At 40.2% G+C, this 27,511-nt stretch overlaps 1 protein-coding gene across 3 annotated transcripts in view; it reads right to left on the bottom strand.

Annotated features, from left to right (window-relative positions):
- Positions 1-27,511, bottom strand: part of PJA2 (praja ring finger ubiquitin ligase 2) — a 1,087,778-nt gene that overhangs the window by 116,253 nt on the left and 944,014 nt on the right. For all 3 annotated transcript variants that reach the window (XM_044064273.1, XM_044064274.1, XM_044064272.1), the window contains one exon: positions 3,858-3,979. In XM_044064273.1, the coding sequence (XP_043920208.1) occupies positions 3,858-3,979 (122 nt within the window). The remainder of the gene's footprint in view (positions 1-3,857; positions 3,980-27,511) is intronic.

Genomic DNA, 27,511 nt, shown 5'->3' with positions numbered 1-27,511 from the left:
TGAGGCCGAAGCTGGGGCCAAGCTTATGAGTGCAGAGGCACCGAGGGGCATGGATGGCTCCAAAAAAGCTGAAGATGAAACCATCCCCATGGAAACCACAAGGAACCTACAGCCCTGGGAGGTCTTCGGGTCCGAAACACTCACGGTAGCGATTGGTGCCAGAGAATGAGCTCTAACCAGCATCAAAGCAGTCAATACCAGAACTAACACCACAGGCTACGAAGTCTCAGTGGGAGTTGGAGGAGGAAGGAGAAGAACTGGGGTGGACGTGGGCACAGTTCCGGTGGCAATGGCGCTAGGAACCGAAGCCAAAGACAATCCCCTTGCCGCAAGGAGCTGGTCCACCATCCTGACAATATCCAAATTCCGACAGGCTCCCGGTGGATTGGTCGGAGGAAATGGAGGGAGACCTGGGAGGATGCTTCTCCAAGAAGGGGCTTGGAGGATGATCTGCAAAGGGATCTACTGAAGGAGAATACCGGGTCCATGGCAAATTGCTAAAGGGAAACTCCTTCGGTTCCTGGGCATTGGGTGTCATAGCGGGAGGAACTGATGTTGTGGATAGTGCTAAGGAACTCATTGCAGAAGCCGGCAACGACAGCACAGAGGGGGTTGACATGCTTTTGATTTTTTGTTCCAAGGATGCTGTCGGAACCATAGAAGATTTATATATTTTCGATACCGGTTCCAAGGAAATAGTCAGAACCAGATGAGGTCTCTTTTTGGACTTCTCCCTCTTACTGGAGGAAGAGGAAGAAGTGGAAGGTGAACTAGCCTCTGTTCTGGACCCTGACAGTGACTCTTCAAAAGACCTTTTAGAATAAGCTTATTCTTACGGTCGACTAGTGCTCTGTTGCTAAAGCTATGACATATGGTACAGTCTTCCTGTATGTGTACATCCCCAAGACAGTAAACACAATGAGTATGCTCATCTGAAATGGGTATTTTTCTATCGCAGGTAAGACACCTCTTAAAACCCGAGGTGCCTTTAGCTGGCTTGTCTGCCATAACGAGGAAACACACACACACACACACATGGACTCTACTAAACTGTACAGAGACTAACTATTCTCTAATAGTTTTTTTTTTTTTTTTTTTTTTTTTACTTAAGGAATTATAAAAATTTAAAAGAACAGAGAATAAACTGCCAACAATAATAAAGAAGACTTACCAAAGGTAAGTGGGAAATGTACCACCAATGGTACAAAGGCTACCTTAATGTAGAGGAAAAAGGGATCACATGCACACTAACAGCAAATAGGAGTAGTAGGTAGAAGGAAAAACTAACAAATCTTAATATAAAGAAGAAATGAAGTAACGTACAGAGAAGAAACTGCTTTACTTGAGAGCTTACTGGAGACACGTCTGGCACTTTGAAGTGGCAGGCAAGATCTGCGGTAATTTGGTGAGGAGCATTATGGGTAGAGCTGAGCTTGAGGTTTTTTGGTACGCACAAGCTGGAATAATGGCAGAGTCCATTCCAAGGGTTTGGAACTGAATCTCCACTGTCGAGGACTATGAGAAGATTGACAATACCAGATCTCTTTGTTTCAGGATGAGGAAACTGTCCAACATAGCCCTCATTCCACTTTCACTGTCAGCCACTAACAAAAGTGCCCAACATGAGACTTTGCACAAATATCACACATGCGGTCATACCATACAGTTCAGCTGGTGAGGAGGCTATGGAAGGGAAAAATAAAAGTGTGTCATGTACTGGCAATGAACTATGTTCTTTTCTGAAGACACCATGCTAGCAACAGAATATGCCAACCATGACATCCATTAGTAGTTGTTTGGGGAGTTGAGAAGATTAATTTACAAGCTCATGGTTGTTGCTGCTGGGATTTATTTAATATTCGTTGAATGGGAAAGTCCGAGTAGGAGGGAGCCTATTTTCAGTGGAAGCCGGGGGAAAAACCCTCCAGACACGTCTTTGGAATGCAGGAGGAAACCCATGTGAAAGCAAGGAGGACATGCAGATTCCACACAGAAGGCACCCCAGCTGAGAATCGAACCAGAGAACCTCTTGCTGTGAGGGGACAATTCCCTTCAAAATTAGGAACAACCTTAAAAAAAATTACAGTACTTGTATTGACAAGCAGTTTCTCAAGACTAGTTAGTGCCAACAACCTACTTCTTGAGCAATAAAAGATTTTAAGAAAACCACTTTTTATAAATTTTCACAGTTAAAAATTGTGTTTACCCACTAAACTAAATTGTTTGATTAAATGGACATAAGATTGTCTCTGATTAGAATGTACAGGAAACAAAAGCCATTCCATGAACTATTTATTTTTGTGTTATGTGCACTCCTCATGAACCACCTGAATACATGCATTTTGAATGCACAAGCCACATATATGTACATTTACTATACACACACACACGTGTGTGTGTGTATCTATACCTATATCTGTCTCTTTCTCTACACACAAACACATATATAGATATGTAGAGGCATATAATATATATATATATATATATATATATATATATATATATATATATATATATATATATATATACACACACATACATATACACACACACACACACATACATGTACACCCCACCCATATGTGTCAATACATATGTACCACACACACACACACACACACACACATACATGTATGTATGGGAGCAATGAATACTATTGATACTATAGTTGGTTGATATCTGCTTAGACGACAAAATTTGGCCAGCTAAGCAGATGGTCAACGGTGCGCAATATTCAGGGTCAGGGTAGGGGAATAAGGCCCTTCTCTAACACTGTACCATCTCAGAGTTGATATATATATATTTAGTAGGGTTGAGTTATGCAGCACCCACAGAGGGGTGCAAGCAGCTTGTCCCCTGCAATAAACATCTTTGTTTAATTATTTCTGCATGCACAAAGGCTGCTGCTTTACACATGCATAGTAGCATGATAACGTTTAGAATGACTTTTGTGCAATTTGGCTATAATAAGTAGTCACACAAGTGTGCAACACCGTGTGTGTATACACACCCACACAGGGATTTTATATACACACACACACATATATATATATATATATACATATATATACATATATATATATATATATATACATATATATACATATACACACACACGCACACACACACAGAGGGAGACAGAGAGCTACATAAGACACTTAGCATGATTATTATGCTTTGGTTATGTTGTTTCTTTGTTGTTCAAAGTTACTCAGTATCCAATCACCGTAAAGGATTTAATATTATGTTTCAATGAATGCCATGTTCTGCTGCTTTATTATTTGCATAAAATAAGCCATAAAATTATTTTCAGGAAAGCTAGCACTACAGGCAACATGAAAATCTTTAAACAATAGAAAAAATAAAAACACATGGCTGACGACACAATTCACAAACCTGTCCAGATTTAATAGACAAAATTATCACCAGATTTATCTCAGTACCTGCTTTTACAACTCTGAAATATAAATGGACATAACAGCATTACAAAAAATGGAAAACATGTTGAAAAAATGATTCATTCTTCATGCTCTTCCATTAAGTATATAACCTTAAATTCATTTAAGAAATCCACCATGGTCCAAAGCAACACAATTTACAACTTAAGACAACCTGTTTTTTTTCTGTCCATACTACTGATAAATGCAAAACTTGTATTCAGTATAGAATAAAGGATTATGCCTATCAGATTTCTTATATTTTTTGTGCTGCTATGTAGTAATAATAATAATAATGCTCTGCAGTATTATATTACATTATAGTATATATTATACTATATTACATTATACTATATTATATATTATATTATATTATACTATATTATGCACCACAAAAACAAATGTGATAATTTAAATTACCTTTTGGAGCCAGAGGGTCACACAGGGTTTATGAAACAGATGATGGCAAGGTAGCTCTGTTACGATTTCATCTCTGATGTACTCGCTACAGCAGATTGCACAGCACTGATCCTGACCTACAACTTAGTGAATAGCAGAAAAACGGGACACTTACAAAGAAGCATATCACAGTGATCACAGCACTCTTATAATTAACATCAGATTCTAATGAGTTTAACTACACAACAAATCATTTTGTTTTTTTCACAGGCCACATAAAATGTTAACTAAATAACGCACCATTTTGTTTTTTGCAAAGGCCACATAAAATATATAAATTAACAATGATGATAAAAAGTTAGAGATGATAAGCACATAAGTATCATTTTGTGGAGTCTCTCCCCTTAAACTACTCACCCGGCTAAAAAGACCTTTGATAAAATTACTTAATCTTGAGTGTATTGATAATGGCTTGCTCTGATTTTAGTATAAATTGAGTTTTTTTTAACTATATTTAGGGTCATAGGTTGGTACTAGGCTATCAGCTCTAAGGCCTATGCAAGCCTAGCCATAACAATTCCCTGGATATTTCTTCTCACAATATTTACTTCTCTGGGCCCCTGTCTAGCAGGGCAACTGACATGATCCCCGGGGTGAATTTCCTATCTCCCATCCAATCATCAAGGTTCCTTTTGAAGAGGGACAATGAGGTGCTCTGCTTGACATGTATGGGCAGTCTATTCCAGAGTATGGGGAGTCTCTGGGTCAGGAACCTATCCCGCCAGCATGTTTTGTTCATTGTGATGATAAGGTTTAGATCCCTGGAATGTGTGGTTCTGGGGGATTGGGATTTCTTTAAGTGGAGCATGTCCAACAGCTCAGGGTTTGACATGACCTTGTATGTTAAGCAGAGATTGCCTTTGAGCAGATGATATGCCACAGAGTATAGCTGGAGATTTTTTTAGACATTCAGCATATGGCATCTGTTTTAGGCCTGTGATTCTTTTAGTGAGGTATTTCTGTGGCCTTTCCAGCTGTTGCAGATGTCTTGTGAGGTACATACCAAACGGGGCATAATACTCTATAATGGGTCTAATGAGAGATGAGTACAGTGGGACAATGACCTCCTTTTTTCTGGATGAAAAGCCCTTAGTGATGAGGTGTGCCACACAGAAGGATTTCCTGACTGTTGTGGCGATGTGGTTATCGAAAGTGAGACCACTGTTCACCTATGTCTCTAAGTTTCTCATCACACTTTTGATGTTTAGTGTCCTGCCACCTATGTGATAATTCATTGGTACATGTTTTTTTCCAAAGGGGATATTTCTTGGCATTAAGCTTGAGCCCATGGTTCTGGCACCAGGCATCTAGGGAAAAAAAGTGGAGGTGTCTCTATCTACATTCAGAAGAGACTCACAACAAGGCTGGTAAAGCAGCATGATGAACCAGAACTACTTCTTGTCCAAATAACCACTAAAAAGGTACCAACAATATATCAGTTAGCTATGCTGCCCCCTCTATGACACAAGAAAGCCACAACACCTATCTATGGGAATTAGAATCATTCAGTATTAAACCCAAAACCATTTTCCTAGGTGACATAAGTTATCCAACTATAGTGGGAAACCTACACCACCACTAAAGCACAAGTACAGAGATTCCTGGACAGTGTCAATACAAATGCCCTGAAACAATTAGAGTACCCTCTAAGGGGAATAACATTCTGGGCCTTGTCCTTACTAATGTGGGAGCATCTTACGCCATCCCTTTTGTATCTTCATCAATTGTCAGTGAAAGAATAATAGTAACTGTTGCTAGCATGATTATTAGTTTGAATAAAAAGCTGCAAGAATTATATGAAATATTAAGGGTTAATTTAGGAATAGTATAAAATGCTGAAAAATAGGAAGTAGTAAGTGTGCTGGCATAGCTTAATTAAATACTGGCATCCATGTAAAGGAGTATGTTATTGTGTTATTGAGAAACAAATTCTGTAAAAATAACTGTGCAGATGGCAGCTGGAAGGACATCAACGAAGTAAATAACATCAAGCAAGATAAAGTTGTAACATCAAGCTTCATATAGTGCTGGAACACCACGTTTCAAATAACTGAGTTTCCTTGGACCACTGAACTTGAAAGAATCAAGGACAAATCATAAATTAGAAGAACAAACAAAAGTCTTATACAAAGGAAGATTGTAATACATCAGACTGAGAAAAATATCAGACTTTTTGGTATAAATATGAGTGTGTATAAACAAGCTTTAGGAATTTGCCATAGAGAGCTGACAGCATCTTTGTTGCATTCTTGTAGATCTGAAAGGAATATGTAATAGTGAAGTCGTATTAACTGAAGCAGTTGTCTCAGTGTATTTATTGTACTTAGTACAATACAGTAATAAGATTAGTTGGTCACAATAAATAGTTAAATATACTTTGGTGTGCATGCATGTAAATGCAGAGAAGGCGTACATAATTCTTCAGTCAGGTCTGACCATACTTATTTCAAAATAAAATTGAAACCAGAGATCCCTTTCACCCAACGTACCTTTAGAAATGTCTTTAAGGCAAACTACTTACTACTAAGTGACACATTATCAAGCTTCATATCTTCACCAAACCCAGTTAACACAACTGAATACACACAAATGTACACCACCAAACTATCAGCATGTAAACAACTGCATACATGCAGCTGTACCCTGTAGGGCAAATGCAGGGCAAACCCCAGAAACAAACCTACATGGTGAATGACAATATCAAGCTTTACAATAAAAGAAAAAGAACTTTGACCAAATGTAAGAAGAGCGATTCCCAGATTGTTAGAGCCTTGCCACTGAAATAGAAAAAACTCAGGAGTTTAATAAAATTCACCAACACCAAGTTTGAGGACAAAATAGCTACCTAAGCCAAACACAGTCATAAAGATATTTATTAGTTATGTTTTTAATCTCAAAAGCACAATGCAGCAATTTGCTGAGCTAAATTGTGAACAATTTTTCCTACACTGAGGCTGAATATATAGCTTACCTACTGGCTGATAAATTTAGCTCTAACGTTACCCATCTCTCCTCTCAATCTGTCCCTCAAGATATACCTGAAATTGGCTCCCCTCCAGCTATCACACAAGACCAAGACCTAAAAGTGCTACCAAAAGCTACAAAGACTACATTGATTGGTCCTGACAATATCCCTGGATGCATCTTAAACAGCATGAAGCACAACTTAGCCACACTCCTAACAACGCTGTTCAATCTCAGCCTCCATACAGGTTTTGTACCAAGTGAATGGAGAACAGCTACAGTCATTTCCCAGCATAAAGGAAGACATTTCACAGACCAAGGTGGTTACAGACCCATAAGTCTGACCAACCTCAAATGCAAATGCTATGGAAAGACTTATCTTGGAACTAACCAGGAAAAAATGGAACCTTCAAACACAGGACTCATCTCAGTTTGGATTCATCAAGGGCAAGTTATGCTTACTCAACCTGGTGGATTTTTTTATAGGTCACCATAGCAAGGGATGAAGATGAATATACACCACATACCTTGACCTGCCATAGGTTTTGACACAATTCCCCATTCAGGCATGGTAGAAAAACTAAATAAACTGGGAACAATTCCCTATACCATTTACTGGCTTGACAAATGGCTCAAAGATAGGACACAGGAAATCAGAATAGGGGACGTTACCACCACAAATAGACCAGTCACCAGTGAGGTCCCACAGGGTTCTGTGCCGAGAATTCTCCTGTTTGGCATCTACTTTTCTGAGGTAAAAGCATATACCAAAGGGCATTGGCTGACTAAGTTGGCAGATAACTGCAAGCAAGGAGCAGTCACTGAATTCCCAAATGACTTAACCATCCAGCAGGAAGATTTGTCCTAAATAAATAACTGGTGACAAAAATCATGGATTGAAACTAAATGCCAAATAATGCATTGCTGCATCTTTTTGGAAGTCATCTACCCCAGGGAACAACCAAATTGACAACATACCCCTAAGAATTGACCTAGTTGTTCATGATTTGGGAACTTATGTGGACAGTGGCCTAACGTTTGACCAACATGTGTCCATTGTTGTAAGAAAACCCTTCTATATTGCACAGCTTATAAATAAAGGGACTGTGTCTAGATCTAGGGATGCCACTGTCGCCCTTTACTCAGCCCTTATTAAGTCACTCATTGAATATAATGCCCCTTTGACACATATCTGTCCAGTCACATGCAACAACCGGAGCGCTGAGAGAGATACCTCACTAAAAGGATACAAGACCTAAACAACATGTCCTACATGGACGGACTCAAAATCCTATCACTATATTCGGTATCCTACATATTGCTAAGGGGTGACCTGAGTCAGGTAAACAAGGCATACTCTGACCCAAAACTAATGGATTTACTACACATTAGCAAGTCAAATGGCAACAGAAATAGTCTAGGGATCTAAACCTCTTCTGCAACATCAACAGAACAGTTTGGAGGGACAGGTACATCTTACACAGGATATCACTGCTCTGGAACAGACTCCCCATCCACATGAAATAAATTTTATTCCTGTCTATATTCAAGCACAACATGGATCTATGGATTGAAAACAGAAAATTTACACCAGAACTGCCACCTGTACTACAAATGGTTAGAGACAACTCCTAAATGCTTTATCCAATACATGTGTCCCCTCAAAATATCTGTGTTATGATCCCAATTACTCTCCTCAGGAGTAATATATAATTATCAACCATGGGATGGGGCAAGGCCAACATCTAACCAAATAGGATAAGTTAATTTAGGAACAAAAAGGGAAAATGGCTAGACTTAAAATGTCCGACAAGGGCAGCTAGCCAAGTACCTATAAACCTATAATGTTTCATTGGATAGTACATGACATACACATTACAAATGTCCATTAACATGCGATAGACCTTCCACTCTTATTATGCCCTTCATCTACACCTTCTGACAACAGATACTCCAAACACAGTTCTCTAATGATTATGTAGTGGGGGTCAGAAAAGCCACTGTGTGCAAGGCCTAGATTAATACAATGCTGAACTTCCAGAACAGCTGCATCTACATCACAGTAATGTTTTATATGGTTAATTTGCACATGGGTCATTATTCACACAGTGGCAGATGTCATGAACTTTTCTGTTACAATGGGGAAATATATAATTCTTCTTTGCTGTTAAGTGACTGAAGAATCAAAGCCAAACAGCAGCAAAGAGCACCAAGACTTATAATGCAATTTGACAGAAAAGATACAAGTTGTCTTTTAGGAAAATTCATGCTTTCCTACTCGAGGATGTCAGCGGAAACCGTCATTAATGTAGTAACAAGTTTCACAGAAGAAGCTCTAGAATAAGATACATACTTCCCAGCACTGTAATAAACTGAACAAGCATTTGTCAATACCAAATGATGATTGCATTGTTGATGGACTTCAGCAAATAAAAACAAAATGCTCACTTTTACCACTACCCACACGTATACCTAGCATCTTGTTAGCATTTTAGGTATGTATAAATGACTAGAGACCATGAGGTAATTGAGCCAGGTTGGCAGTATTTTAACATAGTTGTAGCCATTGCTCATTTTGAATTTTATCTCAATTTTTATTATATATTTTTCTTACTATACATTTGTTAGCCATGGCCTGTTACAGTGACAATGGAAAAGGTATGAAGCCATGCTAACAGGAAACATACATTTTTTAACTGAATTAATATGGGTAACAAGTTAAAAGGGTTTCTTCACCTTGATTGGAATTCTTGTTAATGTAATCAACTTAATTACTTGCAATTGCTTAAGAATAATCAGTTATGTGTATTTAACAGCAGATGTAGAGTTAATTCATTAATTTCTGAAACTTTGCATGTAAGGCATAAAACATAAATTTTTCATACAAGTTGGGACTGTGCTTTGGCAGTGATTTTAAACTCTGCAGTAAATGGGTCAGTGCAACTTTGAGGTATTATTTGGAATGTTTGCAGACTTAGGACAATTTAAACTCTGTCGGGTCAGACCCTATGCAGACAGTAACAATTTCAAGCATTCATCCTTCTGTAACATCCATCTGATGGAGAAACCTGAAACCCTATGACAATCATGCAAAATGTCTGAAATGCACGAGATGTGGAACAGTGACATAGGATCAGCTAGCTAATTCAAGTCTGTTTGTTTGGTGAACAGCAAATGGCAGCTGAGGGCTGCTTAACCTGATCATGTCCCTTCAGTTGGCCTTTTTGAAAAAAGGCATTTTTTGCAAGAAATGAATTTGGTGGATAACGTTCTTGCAATACCCTGAAAGATTTCTTTTAAATCTGCTTTAGTCTTCTCTTTTTCTTCTTGAGCTTTAAAGTACAAGTATTTGGATAAATTTCTAGAAAAGTGTAAGTCTGCTTTTTCAATCAAGCACGACTTCTCAGGACTCCTAGATGCAGCAGATCGCTGAGATGCATCATTAGCATCATAAATCACAGAAGTGTAAGAAAGTATACTTACTGTCACAGCAGATCAAAGAGGAGTGTTCAGTTCTACATAAAATCATAACATATAGGGGCGGTTACATAATTTTGTCTGTCTTCAGTCCTAGCCATAAATTACACCAGCTATGCCTCAGTCCATGTAAAGACCAGTGTCATGCCTGTTATCCACTGAACATGGTAGGTATGTGGGACTACTATACAAGGTCAGCATTGCTAGGAGGTTTCTTCAATTTTGTCAAACCTCTTAAAGTCCTCATGGTGACCTGCGATTGTAATATGGTACGAACAATGGAAAAAAAAAAAAAAACAAGAAAACAAACAAAAAGAAAAAACATGCAATACCTATGCAAAACTAGCATAAAAAAAGAATATCATAATTTATACCTTCCATATCTTTCTAAGGGTAAGAAGGCAGGGGTAGTTAACGTGACCACTTCTCAGATAGCTAGTGTTACAGTAAGTAAACCTGATAAAAACTATATTATATTATTATAACAGTAAAAGTACCTTGGTAAATTGTAAAGTAGTACTATTGCATTCTCGAACAGCGTAAAGTTACAGCATTCCCTGAAGCACAGTTGTGCCCAAACCTATCTTACTACTGGACTATGCATCTGATAGCGTTTTGTGAAGGTGTGGACAGTACACCTTGTTGCAGTGTCTAAAATAACCTGAATTCCTGAAGCAAGCTGCTGTTCTCTTAACTCTGTGCCATTTCAGAGCAAAATCAGCAATTTTATAGTATTTACTAACTGGTTGATCTTTCCCTTTTTCAAATGGAGCCAAAGGTGGATCAGTCTTTTTGTAAACATTAGTTCTTCCTGTACCCCCTAGGGGTTGGGAGGATGGCCTTATGGTCAAGGTGTTTGCCTTACAAACACAAGGTGCAGGGTTTGACTCTCACAAGGGATAATTGGCTAGGCTTCCAATGGCTCACAAGGGCAGTTAGCCTAGTATGAACCTATGAACCTACAGCACCTAAGTTGTTTGTGAACATCCAACAGATGCAAGCAGTGCTCTTCACCATTTTGATAGCTTGAAAATATAGGCAACTGAATGGATTAAGAGCCAATTTTTGGTACTTGTTTTCACTGATACCCTTTCACTCTGATACATGGTTTCCATAACTGCTTGTAAATCAGAAGTAAAAGTGACTATGAAGAGTGGTCTCCAACAGAGAGAGTTTACTTCCTTTTTAGTAACAAAAATCAGGAACCAGAGGTCAAGGCAAACAAATGATGAATGCTGGTTAGCGTAACACAGTTTATTCAATGTTTTCGTCAAGAGACTTCATCAGAAAACATAATCCACTTGTAAAAACAGCGGTTAAATAACCAAACCAATTAAATAATTAATTAGTACAAATCACTTGATGTAAAAATCTTTTAAAAGACAAGACCAGAAAAACAAAACATGTAAAGAGTATGTTGAACATAAAAAAAGAAAATAACAATCTTAATCCAAATAAGTAATAAAATCAAAATGTTTATTTAAATTAAATTTTCTATATTTTAAAAAACATTTGATGTTGACAGCCTCATTTAATCCAGGCTTCCTATCAGCACCAAGTTTGATCTGCCATAAAGTCTCTTTCTGTTCAAGATAATTTTTTAAATCCCCACCCCTAAGGATTCCAAAAATGCTCTTTGTAGACATTCCTTGGAATGTGTGAAGTGTAAGAAATTTCTTTTTTCCATTCTTGAAGTTGGGCAAATGGATTTGAGGGGTGGGGATTTTAAAAATTATCTTGAACAGAAAGAGATCTTATTGCAGATCAAACTTGGTGCTGATAGGAAGCCTGGATTAAATGAGGCTGTCAACATCAAATGTTTTTTAAAATATAGAAAATTAAATTTAAATAAACATTTTGATTTTATTACTTATTTGGATTAAGATTTTTATTTTCTTTTTTTATGTTCAACATACTCTTTACATGTTTTGTTTTCCTGGTCTTGTCTTTTTAAAAGATTTTTACATCAAGTGATTTGTACTAATCAATTATTTAATTGGTTTGGTTATTTAACCACTGTTTTTACAAGTGGATTATGTTTTCTGATGAAGTATTTTGACGAAAGAGTTGAATAAACTGTGTTACGCTAACCAGCTCTCATCATTTTTTTGCCTTGACCACTGGTTCCTTATTTTTGTTACTTGGTCGGTGTTCATCTGGTTCGCACTCTTTTTTACTTCCTTTTAAACCAACATTTTGCAGAAATAAAGTTACCTTTTCCAACATGAGGGTTAAATTCCGAAGAGTAGAGTTGTTGGTAACTGTTTAAAATGTCAGAACTCATACAGAATAATCATCAAAATCCAGACTTCCTTATGCTAAGCCAGAAATTGCCATTTAACAGTATATTCCCTTTTCTCCAAGGTATGGCAATCTCACAGTTGGCATATATATTCTGGGGGACTGCCCACTGCAAAAACAAGTTTAAAGAAGAAGAGAGAGATATTTGACATTTGCTCTTCTGTTATACTTTCAATCTTTTTTTTGTCTGGTATTTACATTTCAGTAGGGAGCTGTAGACAATTCTTCTTGGAAGTCTTATATGAAGCAGCCCTTTAACAGGGTCTTAAAAGAAAGATGACCTGCTATCAGTAGAATACCTGGTAGGCAAGCAGACAGCCAATACAGAAATGTGAATTTTACTTAAGAAATAAGTCAATCTGAATCAACTAATGGTTTGTAGTGCCATTTATTGCATTTATTCCTGCTGTCATCCCAGTGATGTCATAGACCCCCAGACATGTAACAAGGAAGCGACCATACATATGAGTTCTGTGCCTATACATTCTGTGGGAAACTGTACATTTGAGAGGTCTCTGTCTGCCAATTGTTAAAAGACTGTCAGGGTTGTGTAGTGTGTACATGTTATTTGGGCTGTGTAGGGAAGGGGGTACATGCGAGTGTCATGGGCCCTTTCTATCTGACTGTGCATGCTGCTCCAGTTTATGGTTCCTTATCGCCTGTAGATGTTTGTAGATGCAGACCATGACATGTCCCCTCCTCTACACTGTGACTTGGGGCAGTATATTTAGGGGTGTAATGTGTGAGTGGCAAATGGGACTTTGTTGCTCACACAGTCTTTAGACTGTAGTGTTCTGTTTGCTTACTGGTGTGTCGCTGTGACTATGGTGCAATTGTTTGGGGGTATGAACTTTCAACACCAGTGTCTGTTTTCCAATAGTGTTACATCCCTGTAGTGCCTGCTATATTTGCTAATACATGTGTACAGCCCCAGAGCTGGACTTGGGTAGTGTTATGTCAGTCTGATTGTAGTTTGGACATTGCTTGGCAGCTCAGTGTAGTTTCCCTACTATTGTGTTATGTCCACATATTTGTAGGATGTCCTGTTGTCTGGCCGATATCTCTGGTCTGGTTCTCATAACTGTTGTGTATTCCTGCCACATCAGTGGGATGATGTGGGGATTGAGGTCACTAACTAATGAGAAGCCATTGAGTCCTTGAATTGTGATATTTCAGTTGATATATTTTAAAAGATACAGTGTTACTACATCAGCTTTCTCAGCTTACGCACTGACGTATTTTGGATATGTAGCTATTTTCATGCCTTTGTCCCCCCACTTTGTCAGGCTTGGTCCAGATTCATTGCATTAAGGGGTTCTGAGCATACCGCTCCACTGCCAGGATTTTCACAGAATGTCCGGAAGTTTGGCCCATACTTTTGTTCAATTCCACAATTTATTTGTATTTGTCTGGGAAATCACGGTGATGATCCAAGGATGTATGTCAGTAAATAATGACATAACATTTCGGTTTCCATCCTCATATTCTTCAGTAACTGTCTGCTGAAATGCACCCTTTTGCTGTAACAAATGTCTTCATTTGTAACAGCAGTATTTGAAATATGTCCCTATATGTGGCCCATTCCCCACCCCCCACTTTTACAACCTTTGTACTGGTTTCTTGCACTAACAGGTTGAGAGGGATGGTTCTGAGATATAACTGCACTGCATGTTTTATACACACACACACACACATATGCATGTATGTGTGTGTGTATATATATATATATATATATATATATATATATATATATATATATATATATATATATATACATATACATATATATATTTTTTCTTCCTTTATATTTTTATATATGTATATATTATGACTCTTATTCTTTATGTGTGTGTTTATATATATATATATATATATATATATATATATATATATATATATATATATATATATAATGTTTCATCACACATATATATATATATATATATATATATATATATGTATGTATGTATATGTGCATATGTGCATATGTATATAGAACACATGAATGATTCCACAAGGCTTTCTTCCTAATGTTGTATGCCTCTACTGCATGATATGTTTGAAAAAGCAACATTAGTTTCTACAGTTCAGATGGTATAATGGTATATTCCTCTGACTATAGTGTTCAGGGTCATGGGTTTGACACTTGGGATTGATGTTTTTTTCCATTAATGTTAAATGACCAAAATGCATGATATGTTTGTTAAAGCATTATAGATTCTCACAGCTCAGATGGTGTAGAGGTATTTTGCTGTGATTGTAGAGGACAGCATCCCGGGTTTGAGACTTGGCAGGGCTGACTCTTTTGTTGTTGGGCAGAACAAGGTCTGATGGATACAGAGTGATTAAGGCACATTTAAGCATATTATACTGATTATTTTATATTATAAAATAATATTTATACACGCATTATAATTTTACATTTACCTTCCATGATATCCCCCTATGTGCTTTCATTAAGTTGTGTTCTTGTGTGACTACACTGCATGGGGCACTTGTGTTTATATGGGGGTTTCACATCTTTTCTACACTATCTCACTTCTGGAACTGCTACACTACCAGTTGCTACATAATTTGTTTGCTAAAATAATTTTTAACACTGCTTTCACAAAGGAAAATAAGTTGCCTGTCTTGGGACTCGAACCATGAACGCCTGCATGTAAAGCCACAACTCTTAACACTACACCATCTTGGCTTGGAAATTTCACCTGTCTATTTGAATTTAGTTGCTATGGGATGTTTACGGTATGCTAAGCGGACGGCCATAACGTGCATACCCAGTTAGCTACATTTAAACATTCCTTAGGCTGTTAAGAAAAAAGTACAGTTTTGTACTTACCATAAATGTAGATGTGCGAGTGTCTTCACTGCTGCAGTCATTACACTTGGGTTATCCTGCCGTCAGGCAGACCCGCAGTCGGCCTGAGTTCCAAAGTCTTGGTCCGGCGTCGGTTGCTGTCGCCTCTTCCCTGACGTCAGTGCGCCAGGGGTATACAAGAAGCAGCCGACGCCATTTTCTTCAGTTTTTCTTGCCCCAGATGTCAGGTGCCCCCAAAAATGGTAAGCAATACATATTGCTAATAAAACATACAAAAAAGGTAAAAATAAAACCTTCATTAACCAGCAAATACACCACATAGGTAGTACAGGTTAGTCCCAGATAAAAAAGAGGGGTGGGTAACCTGGACTGCAGCAGTGAAGACACTCGACCATCTACATTTATGGTAGGTACAACACTGTACTATGTTCATCGTGTTTCACTGCTGCAGTCATTACACTTGGGTAGAATCCCAAAGCGAGTTTGGGTGGCTGGCTCTATAGAGGTTTTGGTGTGGCTATGAGGCCCTGCAGCACTGCAGTGGCAAAGCCAGCTCTGGATCTAGAATAAAGAGGCAAATGGTAATGCTTGGTAAAGGTGTACACTGAACTCCAAGTTGCAGCTTCCAAGATATCTTTGGTAGGTACTCCTCTAAGGAAGGCAGTAGAAGTGGCAGTTGCCCTGGTGGAATGTGGTCTAATATTACTAGGTACAGGTTTCCCATTTTTTGTGTAGCAGAGCAGGATACAGTGTCCTATCCACTTTGAAATGGTCTGCTTTGAAATAGCCTTTCCCTGTGATCCTGCAGCATATGATACAAACAATTGTTCAGATTTTCTGAAAGCTTTTGTTTTGTCCAAGTAGAAGCGCAATTGCCTGTGTATGTCCAAGGAATGTAGAAGTCTCTCCCCTTTATTTTGGGGATTTGGATAAAATGTTGGCAAGTGAATAGACTGGTTAAGAGCCACACTGGAAACCACCTTAGGCATAAAGGTAGGGTTTGTTCTTAAAGACACCCTGTCTTGGTGGAAAATGATAAAAGGCTCCACTGCCATTAGTGCCTGCAGTTCTGAGACTCTTCGTGCTGAGGTTATTGCCGGAAGCAGAGCAGTTTTCCACGATATATATTTTAACTCTGCTGAATTGGCTGGTTCACAAGGAGGCAAAGTGAGCTTTTCCAAAACAAAATTGAGGTCCCAAGTTGGTGTTGGTGCTCTCCGGGGCGGTGTTATGTTTTTAGCCCCTCTGAGGTACTGCTTTAGCAAAGGGTGAGAGAAAATAGGAGGATCTGTGTTGGAATGAGCCGAGATGGCAGAAGCATGAATCTTAATGGATGAGAAGGATAGTCCTTTGTCCAGCATCTCAGTCAAGTATTGTAGTATCCGAGGAATGTTAGGGACCACAGGATCAAGGTTTTGAGCCTGGTTCCAGGCACAGAATATCTTCCACTTTTCTGAATAAGATTTCCTGGTGCTAGGCCTCCTGGCCTCCAAAATGACATCCATAACAGCTTTAGAGACAGAAGTTGTTGGTTTAGCTAATGAATCTGCCATGCAGCCAGGTTTAAGGTTTTGAGCTGACTGTGCAGTATCTGTTTGTTTTGCTGAGTCAGAAGGTGTGGAATTTGAGGCAGAATCCAAGGTGGGCCTTGAGCTAAGTTCTTTAAAATTGGGTACCAATGCTGGCGTGGCCAGTCTGGAGCAATCAGAATCATCTGTGGTTTGCCTTGTCTGGCTTTTAGGAGTACCTTTGAAAGGAGAGGCAGTGATGGGAAGGCATAAACGCTTAGGCTCTTCCAGCTGAACGAAAGAGCATCCACTTTCCATGCTTGTGTGTGATAATTCCTTGTGCAGAATTTTTGTAGTTGGAAATTCAGTGGGGAGGCAAAGAGATCTATGTCCGGGCACCCAATTTTTGCATTATCATGCTGAAAACTTGTGGATTTAATTTCCACTCGTGAGGATCCATGATGTTTCTGCTTAGGTCGTCTGCCACAGTATTTATCTTTCCTGGCAGGAATTGTGCTTGCAGATGAGCTTGATAAGTTATAGATGTGTCCCATAAGGTCATGGCTTGCCTGCATAGGGGGTAAGAATGAGTGCCCCCTTGCTTGTTTATGTACCACATTACTGTGGTGTGTACCACATTACTGTGGCGTTGTCTGTCCTTAAAAATAATTGTCCTGGATGCAGAAGGTCCTTGAAAGCTGTTAGGGCATTTTGTACAGCCAACATCTCTCTCTGATTGATGTGAAGATGCATTTGCTCTGTGGTTCATTTGCCATGAATACGTTTTCCTGCCATGTGTGCTCCCCAGGCGTAATCCGAGGCATCTGTTGTCATAGTCTGCCTGGCTGTGGGAACAGTGAAAGGCTGCCCCTTGTTGAGGTGACATGCCTGTGCCCACCATCAAAACTCCTGTTGTAGGCAGGGAATTAGTGGTATTACTGTCTCCAAGCTGTGAGAATGTTGAGACCAAACACTTTTTAGGTACCATTGTAATTTCCTCATATGCAGTTTCGCATATGGAATTAGTAGTATACAGGATGCCATGAATCCCAAGGCCTGCAGAATTTTTCTTGTAGGGAGTTGGGACTTTATTGCCATCAATTGAAAATACTGAGTCAGTTGTTCTTGTTTGTCTGGCGTGAGATAAGCCAACTGGGCCGTTGTATTTAAGCTGGCACCCAGGAATATTATCTCTTGTGAGGGCACTAGTTTTGATTTCTTTTCGTTTACTGTGTACCCTAGGCAACTTAATCTTTTTACAAACGCCAGATGCTGTAGAAGAATGTCCTTGCTCTCTGCTTGAATCAGGCAGTCGTCCAGATATGGATATATTTGAATTCCTTTCTGTCTGCAAAATGCAATTACTGGTGCCAGGCACTCGGTGAATACCCTGGGCGCAGTAGATAAGCCAAAGGGCAGTGCAGAGAATTGGTAGTGCATTGAACCAGCTATGAATCTGAGGTATCTTTTGCAATTTTGTCTGACAGGGACATGCAGGTATGCCTCTTTGAGGTCCAAAGTAACAAGCCAAGCTTTCGTGCCCAACATGGGAAGGAGCTGTTGTAGTGTCAGCATTTTGAATTTCTGAACATCCAGGTAAGTATTTAGAGTGGAAAGGTCCAGAATGGGTCTCCAGGCTTTGTCCTTTCTGGGTACCAGGAAGAGTCTTGAGTAAAATCCTTGTCCTTTTTCCTGCTGTGGTACTTTTTGAATAGCTCTCATATTCATGAGATCTGTAATTTGTTTTTGTGCCTCTGCCCACTGATTTTGTGGCAGGTCTGGCATTCCTTTTATCCCTGGAAAAGTGTGAAAGTGGAACCTGTAACCTTGAGACACAATATTCAGCACCCATTTGTCTTGGGTGATTGCTTGCCAGTTTTGAGAAAAAAGTGCTAGTTTCCTCCCTAAGGGAGCTGCCAAAAGGTAAGAGTTTGGCATTGAAGGGGGAAGTTATTAGGACTGTTTCCTGTAAGGTTGTGACTTATCCACACCTTGTTTTGGGTTTGAAGCACTCCACTGTCATGGTCTGTAAGAACCTTGTGGCTGAGATCTGCCTCTTGGGTGTCTGTATCTGCCTCTTTGTGGCCTGTCTGACACTGGAAAGGACCAATTCTTTGTAGGCCAATTTCTGCTAAATCGTGGTGGCTGTACCTGTAAGAAATCCTTCACTGTTTGCATAGATTTTGCCTTATCCTCCATTTTCTTTAATACCTCTTCTGCCTTAATACCAAATAAATTATCTTGCTGCAAGGGAGCATCCAATAATTTTGCCTTAACATGATCTGGTAAACTTTGTTCTTTTAACCAAGCATGCCTTCGAATCACAGATCCTGTAACTGCTGCTCTACAAGAAGCTTCTAATGAATCAAAACCACATTGCAAAGTATGCTTTCCCACTTGTTCAGCTGCATGCAATAAATCCTGCATTTCCTTAAAGTCCGGTTGTTCTGCATTTATAATCATTTTCTGTTTTAAATGAGACAGTAAGTATTGCTGATATTTAAGCATGTGAAACTGGCAATTTGGAGCCCTCACTGCTAAAGTTGCAGAGGTGTAGACTTTCTTTCCCCATTTGTCTAAAGCTCTAGAGTCCCTATCCGAGGGAACTGGATTCTTAGCCATGGAAGCCTTAACCCCTTTGGGACCCTGGGAAATAGTTTCTGGGTCAGCAACAGGGTTTTTATAAAGAAATTTGTGAGAGTCAGGGACTCTGTAGTATCTGTCTGGCTTGACTGGAGCTGGGGGTAAATATCAGGGTTTAAACTAGATTCAGAGAACACATCATCCACAATGTCCAACACTGGCGGAATAGCAAGGGGCCTGTGCTGAAGCAGCAAAAGAAAGTCTCTGAGCATTTTCTTGGATTCTGAGTAATCCTGGCCCTCCCGATGGAAATGCTCCCTCATGGTAAGTAAAGTTTCCCCAAAAGAGTAATCCTCAGGAGGAGAGGCTGAAAGAATTGATTATTCAGCATCAGAATCCTCATAGGGGATAACGAATATCCCTGGTCTGAAGAGGAATCAGAATATATTGAAACCTGGTCAGAGGAATCATAGTCTGTTATCCTGCCTAGGCCTTTTATCGGGGGGTGGGGGGTGGGAACCCCTGATCAGAGTTATCAAGTCTTCGGCCATCTTGAGCATCTGTTTTTTAGGCATGGAGGCCTGTACAGGTGAATGCTGTACTTGCTTCTTTGTCTTTAGTGTAGGCTTAGTTTTGGCTGTAGTTGCAATGGTAAGTTGAGTAGGCCTGAAAACACCCTCAGAAGCTGATGCCTGCTCAGCGGCTCCGGACCCATCTGAAGGGTTAATCTCCATTGGCCCAACACCTTGAGGCTCCAGAGGCATAGGTACCCCCACGTGGGAGTCGGTCGCGACCTGTGGTTCGGAGTTAGTGGGTGTCAGGGGCTGCAAAAGCGCCTCACTGAAAACCGGCAACTGGTCTAGAAGAGGTTTTGTTGTCAGTTTTGGGCGTCAGATGCCTTTCCTTATCTTTATCTTTGCGCTTTTTGTGCATTCCGGTCGTCGGTTGTTCCGATGGCATTGTATAATTAAACCTTCACCCAAAGTAATGGCTAGCAAAATCAAACCGACTTTTAATAGTGCGTTTATTAAATCTAGCACAAAACCAACAACTAGTGACGTCGTGATCTGGGCCTAGGCATGGAATACAGTAAGAATGAAAATCCTTATGAGGTATTTGCTTCCCACGAGAAATACAATTATTAACTTTTTCTGACATCGGTCTGAGGCAAGAAAAAAATTTTCCCCAACTGGGTACTTAGCTTTATTGAAGACTTCAGTTCTGAAATTGAATTTGAAATCTCAGGAGTCGGCCGACTGGCACTTGCGAACTGCTTTTGCTTCGGGCACTGCGTGGCAAGAAAGACTGAAGAAAATGGCGTTGGCTGCATCTTATATACCCCTGGTGCACTGACGTCAGGGAAGAGGTGACAGCAACCAATGCCGGACCAAGACTTTGGAACTCAGGCCGACTGCGGGTCCGCCTGACGGCAGGATAACCCAAGTGTAATGACTGCAGCAGTGAAACACGATGAACATTTATATATTCTTATTATATTTTTAAGTTATATGGGTGTGTATTGTGGTCTGACAACTATTTGGGACTGCAATTGTGAAATACTGACACTGATTTGGCTTTCAGGATTCTGTCCTTCAGGGACTCTTGCTAATACATATCCTGTTATCTGTCAACTTTCTAATTATGTAATGACAATTTTTCCGGCATGTCTCTAATGTAGTATTTATTCCCCCCATCATTTTTGCCTTTGTTAACATGCACTGCTGTGAGGGAATATTGGCATACATTTGCTTTCAAACTTCTACCCTTACATGATTCATGCTGATGCACGACCTGTTCTCCATCAACTTTCTATGTTTGTGGGTCTGTACTTGTGCTTTTCCACTTTTGGGGGATTTATCCTCCATTATGTGTGCATTTGCACACATTTCCTGCTTTAGCAGGTTGCAGAAATGTTGTATGGCACTTAAGCAATGCAGGGGGTGTGACACAGAACCTGTCACACACCCCCTGCATTGCTTTCCGGTTGCTGAGTTTTATTTCAGTGTCCGCAGACACTGAAATGATAATTTTTTTCATTTCATGTCTGCAGACACTGAAATACTGGCATAATATTAGAGCAAAGCTCTAATATTATGCCCATTCGCCTTAGAAGATGCCGTATGGCACTTTCTTTGTGCAGGGGCCTTCATGTATATGCAAGGTGTGCTGCTGTTTTAAATGGACACGAACCACTCCATGCAAGAATAGTTTTATTCTTGCATGGAGTTCCATGAAACTGGGGGGTATATATTTTAAAAGAAGCTAAAGATACAGTACAATGAAATTTTGCATAGAGAAGTGGACAAGATTTCTTTTGGGGACTATAACACAGAAGTCACATGCTTTACACTAAGGTTTTAAGTTATTTAAACTACTTAGTATATATGTATGTGTGTATATATATATATATATATATATATATATATATATATATATATATATATCCATTTCGATCCTTTGAGCTTTCCGACTACTGTTTGTGCCTATATTACTGTTTTATTACCTGATTTTCCTGTTTTTCTGTGCTTAAATTGTTGATTGCACTTGTTGGCTAAAGTTTTGCTTAAAAGTAACAAACAGGCTAATACACTCAAGTGTACCAGCCTTTGATAGCAACTTAGTCGAATACCAAAGCATTTACTGTATTTTTTCTGTCTGTTTGCAAAAAAACTAAAAAAAAAACCAAAAAAAAAATACTTCTCCTTTCCTAAACTTTCCTAGCTTGTTGTTCCAGTGATCAGATTTTGCTGATCCCTGGGGCTTTGTATTTGGTTCCTGTGTTCCTCCATTTTCTGTGTGGCCAGAGGTAGTTTCTTTACTCACCAGTGGGAGTGGAGAGTACTGAGCTGCTTGTTTGTCCTCAAAGGAGTGGTTAGAGACAGCAACTAGTAATTTGTTGGCCATTTTGGGTCATTTCCTGTTTTTTCCAGCCCCCTGCTATAAAGCGCGCGTTAGCGCGATTTAGCGTGGAGTTGCCACTGTTGCACACAAGAGCAGCGGCGGTTTAACAAGGTTAAACTATTCGGGCTACCTAAATTCCACTCTTCAAATTTTCCCTTAAATCTACCTTCCTCGAATTTTACTGCCGATCTAACCAGCGTATCCTATAACTAAAAACTTAATCTCTACTTGATTCCCAAGTAGACTATTCTCTATCTGTAAAGCCTAGCACTTGCTCCTACAGTACTTGCACCTTGATAAAGCACTATTATTATAGATAGTACCCCACCAGCCTAGAACCCACATCCCCCGGAGTCTTTTGTAAGTTTTTTATCTATTACTTCTAGCATGTCGAGGGATCAGTTGCTAGTGTCCTCTCCTGCTCAACTGGTGAACCTGGGAATATTGAGGCAATGTTACAATTGCCTCATGTACACAGACAACCCTCTCCTTCTCCCACAAAACACAAATACATGCGAGAGATGCAACTATATGGCTAAACTGGAGGCTGAGCTCTCTCAACATAGGACTGGCAAGACCAGACAGGAGGAGAAGGTAACCACACACACTACATACCCAGTCACACATAGTACCATCACAACTTCAAATCATACACATAATCACACAAAGACATACTCGGAGGCTCTGACCAAAAATCTACCAAAACAGCAGAGGCCTCCAAAGCAGACACCCAAACAACTACCACCTCAGGACCCAACACATGCATCACATAGACCACACAGTCAGAGTGTCAAACAGTCACAGCCCTTAAGGCCAAACACAATGCCAGACACACTCGTCATTGGTGACTCCATAGTCAGGCACACTGGCGTCCCGCTCACCAGACTGAGTAAGGAGAAGGACACAGTAAGCTGCCTGTCGGGCGCTAGAATCCGCCACATAACGCAAGCACTCAGGTCTCTCAACAGCAAGTACAAGTACGACTCAGTCATTGTCCATGCTGGTGTCAACGACCTGAGACATACCTCCTTGGACTACATGAAAAGAGACATTGAGGAGCTCTCTGATTATGTAGCTCAGGCAGGTATGACCCTGACCTTGAGCAGTATCCTACCTTCACCTAGAATGATGCCACAATACAGTGATAAGATGATCAGCTTTAACAACTGGCTTAAGTTTTGGTGTCATTCAAAGGGGATCCAATGTATGTCTGCCTGGGATGACATGCTGGACAAGCCACACTGCTTCGCAAGGGACGGCTTGCACCTGTCACCCCTGGGCTTCCGGATATTGGCAAAGGCTCTTGCCACCCCCATAGTGCCTTTTTTAGGCAAGGCTCAAATTCTAAACCTACCACCCTAGAACACAAAAAAGGAAAAAAACTAAGGGTAATGCTGCTCAATGCCAGAAGTCTCAATCTCAAGATGCACGCACTCAAGGCCCTTCTCAATATGGAGAACATCGATGTCTGTGCTGTGACAGAAACCTGATTCAAGGCTCCTGAGAGCACCCCAGCACTATCAGGTTTCACCTCATATCATGCGTTCCGGCCCCAAAATCCGGACAACACCAAGAAAGGAGGGGGGGTGTCCATATTCATAAAGGACACACACACCTCAAGGTTGGTGGCAACGCACGATGCATCGGAGACCATCCAGGTGCAATTAACCATAGGCAAGACTGCTCTGCAATTTGTAGCATGTTACAGGCCACCCTCTCAAACTCAAGAACCTCACATGGCCTTCCTGAAAACACTGGAGGGAATAAATGTATCTCCAAATACCATCATACTAGGTGATTTCAACTACCCTAATATAGACTGGGAACACTACTCAAGCCCAAACACTCTAGCCCAAAGGTTCCTGGAGTTCATAAACTCAAATGCCATGGAACAACTAGTCACCATCCCCACAAGAGGAGAAAACATACTTGATCTCATCATCACGAACATGGGATCACAATGTTCAACACCGGAAGTATACCCCTCACTGGTGAGATCAGATCATAAACTAATCTCGCTGGAGGTCCTCATCCCGCCCCACCTGAAATAAAAAGACCACAGTGAAAAACTTCTCAAAAGCCGACTTCACACTTCTAAAAACTAGTGTGGTCTCCTTTAAGGCCCCTGAGCCAGTGGTAAACATTACTCAAACCGCTGAATCACTTACAAATGCCTTCTACCAGCACCTACAGGACTGCATGGATCAGGCAATCCCAAACAAAACTAAGACTCTTTGTACCAAAGGCAAGAGTCCAGTCTGGTGGACCCCAGCCATAAACAAGCTCTACAACAAAAGGAGGAAGCTACAACAAGATAGAGCAAAATCCTTGAAAGGTAAGACACCTTTGATCATTATAAGTAATAAACTAAGAGCTCTCATAAAATCATCCAAGGCAAATTTTGAGAGAAAAATCGCCAAGGACTCAAAAGACAATCATAAGGCCTTCTTTAGCTATGTTAGAAACCTAGGAGGAAACTCCCAGATATGCTCAGAATTAGTTCAAAATGATGTGAAGATTACTGAACCTACACACATTGCCAACATACTGGCTGACAGGTTCAGTGCAGACTTCCCCCTCCCCAAAGGAGAGATATCTATACCAGAGGATTGTAGCCCCCCAAACATCTCCAACGCCCAGGTGAGAACTGCTCTCTCCAAGGCAAAAAACACAGCATCCATGGGACTGGATGGTGTCCCCAACTGTGTGCTCCACAAACTCAATGAGGAATTAAACCCGCAGTTAGGACAGCTGTTTAATCTTAGCCTCACCTCAGGATACGTACCCAAGGAGTGGCACACGGCAACTGTGGTCCCACTTCATAAGGGCGGTGCCTCCACCGAACCTGGAAATTACCGTCCCATTAGCTTGACAAGCCTTATCTGCAAAGCCATGGAGAGGATCATAATGGAACTCATAAATAAAGACATAGGGAACTTGCAGACTTTGGATCCATCCCAGTTTGGCTTTGTCAAAGGCAGATCATGCCTCTTAAACTTGGTTGACTTTTTGAAACAGTCACCAAGGCCATTGATGAGGGCAAGGCAGTCCATACAGCCTACCTCGACCTGGCAAAGGCCTTGACATAATACCCCACTCAGGTATCATCGAAAAACTCATCAGCTTAAATGTAAACCCATACATCACAAGATGGGTTGCAAACTGGCTAAGTGACAGAACCCACAGGGTCAGAGTTGCTGGCGCCATGTCAGACTCAAAGCCTGTCACAAGTGGTGTCCCACAGGGCTCAGTCCTGGGACCACTCTTGTTCGGCATCTACTTTTCTGAAGTACAAGCAAACACAGGAGGGTTATGGCTGACAAAGTTTGCAGATGACTGCAAACTGGGCCATAGTTGAAAACACATCTGACACAGATATCCTTCAGAAGGGCCTCACAGAAGCGGATAACTGGTGCCAGAGCCATGGCCTAAAGTTAAGCGCCAAGAAATGCATAGTCATACCCTTGGGAAAAACAAGGTTACCCCTAGCTACCATATAGGTGGCAATCCACTGAGCACAGAAGAAGTCATCAGGGATCTGGGGACCCAGGTTGACAGTAACCTTTCATTTGACACTCATGTTGCCAAAGTAGTTAGGAAAACCTTCTACATTGCCCACCTGATCATGAAGGGATTCACATCTAGATCTAGGGAGGTCATCGTCCCCCTGTACTCATCACTCATTAGACCTATGATTGAGTACAATGCCCCATTCGGAATGTATCTGACCCGACACCTGCAGCAGCTGGAAAGGCCCCAAAAGTTCCTCACCAAAAGGATAAAGGGTCTCAAAAATATGTCTTATGCTGCCAGACTGAAAGAACTCCAGCTCTATTCAGTCGCATACCGCTTGCTCAGAGATGACCTGTGCCTGACATATAAGGCCATGTCAAACCCAGATTTGATGAATATGCTTCACCTCAAAAAATCTAGATCCCTCAGAACCACAAGGGCGGGAGACTTACACCTTGACACGGTTATTAATAGAACGTGCTGGAGGGACAGATTCATCACCCAGAGACTCCCTATGCTGTGGAACAGAATCCCGGTACATGTGAGGCAGAGCACCTCACTGGCCTTGTTCAAGAGGAATCTTGACCAATGGATGGGAGATCGCAGATATACCCCAGGGATTACTTCAGTGTCACTGCTTGACAGAGGCACAGCAAAATAATAGGCATAGTTTTCTTCAAACTAAAGGGGTGGCGAAAGCCACATAACTATGGGCTAGGCTTATAAATGCCCTTGGGCAGATAGCCTAGTATGAACCTATGAACCTATATATATATATATATATATATATATATATATATATATATATATATATAGATATATAGATTTATATATATATATATATATAGATATATAGATTTATATATATATATATATATATATATATATATATATATATATATATCTATATATATATATCTATATATATATCTATATATATATATATATATATATATATATCTATATCTATATCTATATCTATATATATATAAATAAATATATACACATACAACAAGCAGCACTGAGACCATGGCCAGGGCAGGTATGTTCCACTACCACTTCTCAACACAAAGGTTTGTTTGTTGCAACAACTACGGGTGTTTGCATACGACTGTACTCCACATATAAAATAGCTCAGCAACACACTCGGTTGAACAGCCATAAGATAAATATTTCAAATGTATTGTCTTCCCAAGCACAACGTATATAATCAGCTCTACTTGAATATCGACAAGTGTGGTTCACCTCCGTTACCATAGACAACAACTGCATTCATTAAAACCATCAAGTATTTATTCAGATTGAACAATAACTTAAAAATAAAAAACAACACAAGGGATAAGTGCTTTCGGGTCTCCTCAATGACCCTTCATCAGATCCATGTATACTGTGCAGTTAGTGCCTGTTTAAAAATTACTCTCTACCAATAGAGTGCTAGATGACGGGTGATGTCACATCACACACATCTTCTCAAACCACGCCTCTTGAGCGCTGGTTTCATGGGAAATGTAGTGTTCAGTCCCGGTCTTCTGTGGGCTTGTAATCTTCCA

Source organism: Protopterus annectens, chromosome 2.part2 (assembly GCF_019279795.1).
Source record: "Protopterus annectens isolate FY-2018-M chromosome 2.part2, PAN1.0, whole genome shotgun sequence".
In the NCBI taxonomy this organism is placed as follows: Eukaryota; Metazoa; Chordata; order Ceratodontiformes; family Protopteridae; genus Protopterus; species Protopterus annectens.
The sequence above is the reverse complement of the archived record's forward strand: the minus strand, read 5'-3'. Positions and strand labels throughout refer to the sequence as shown.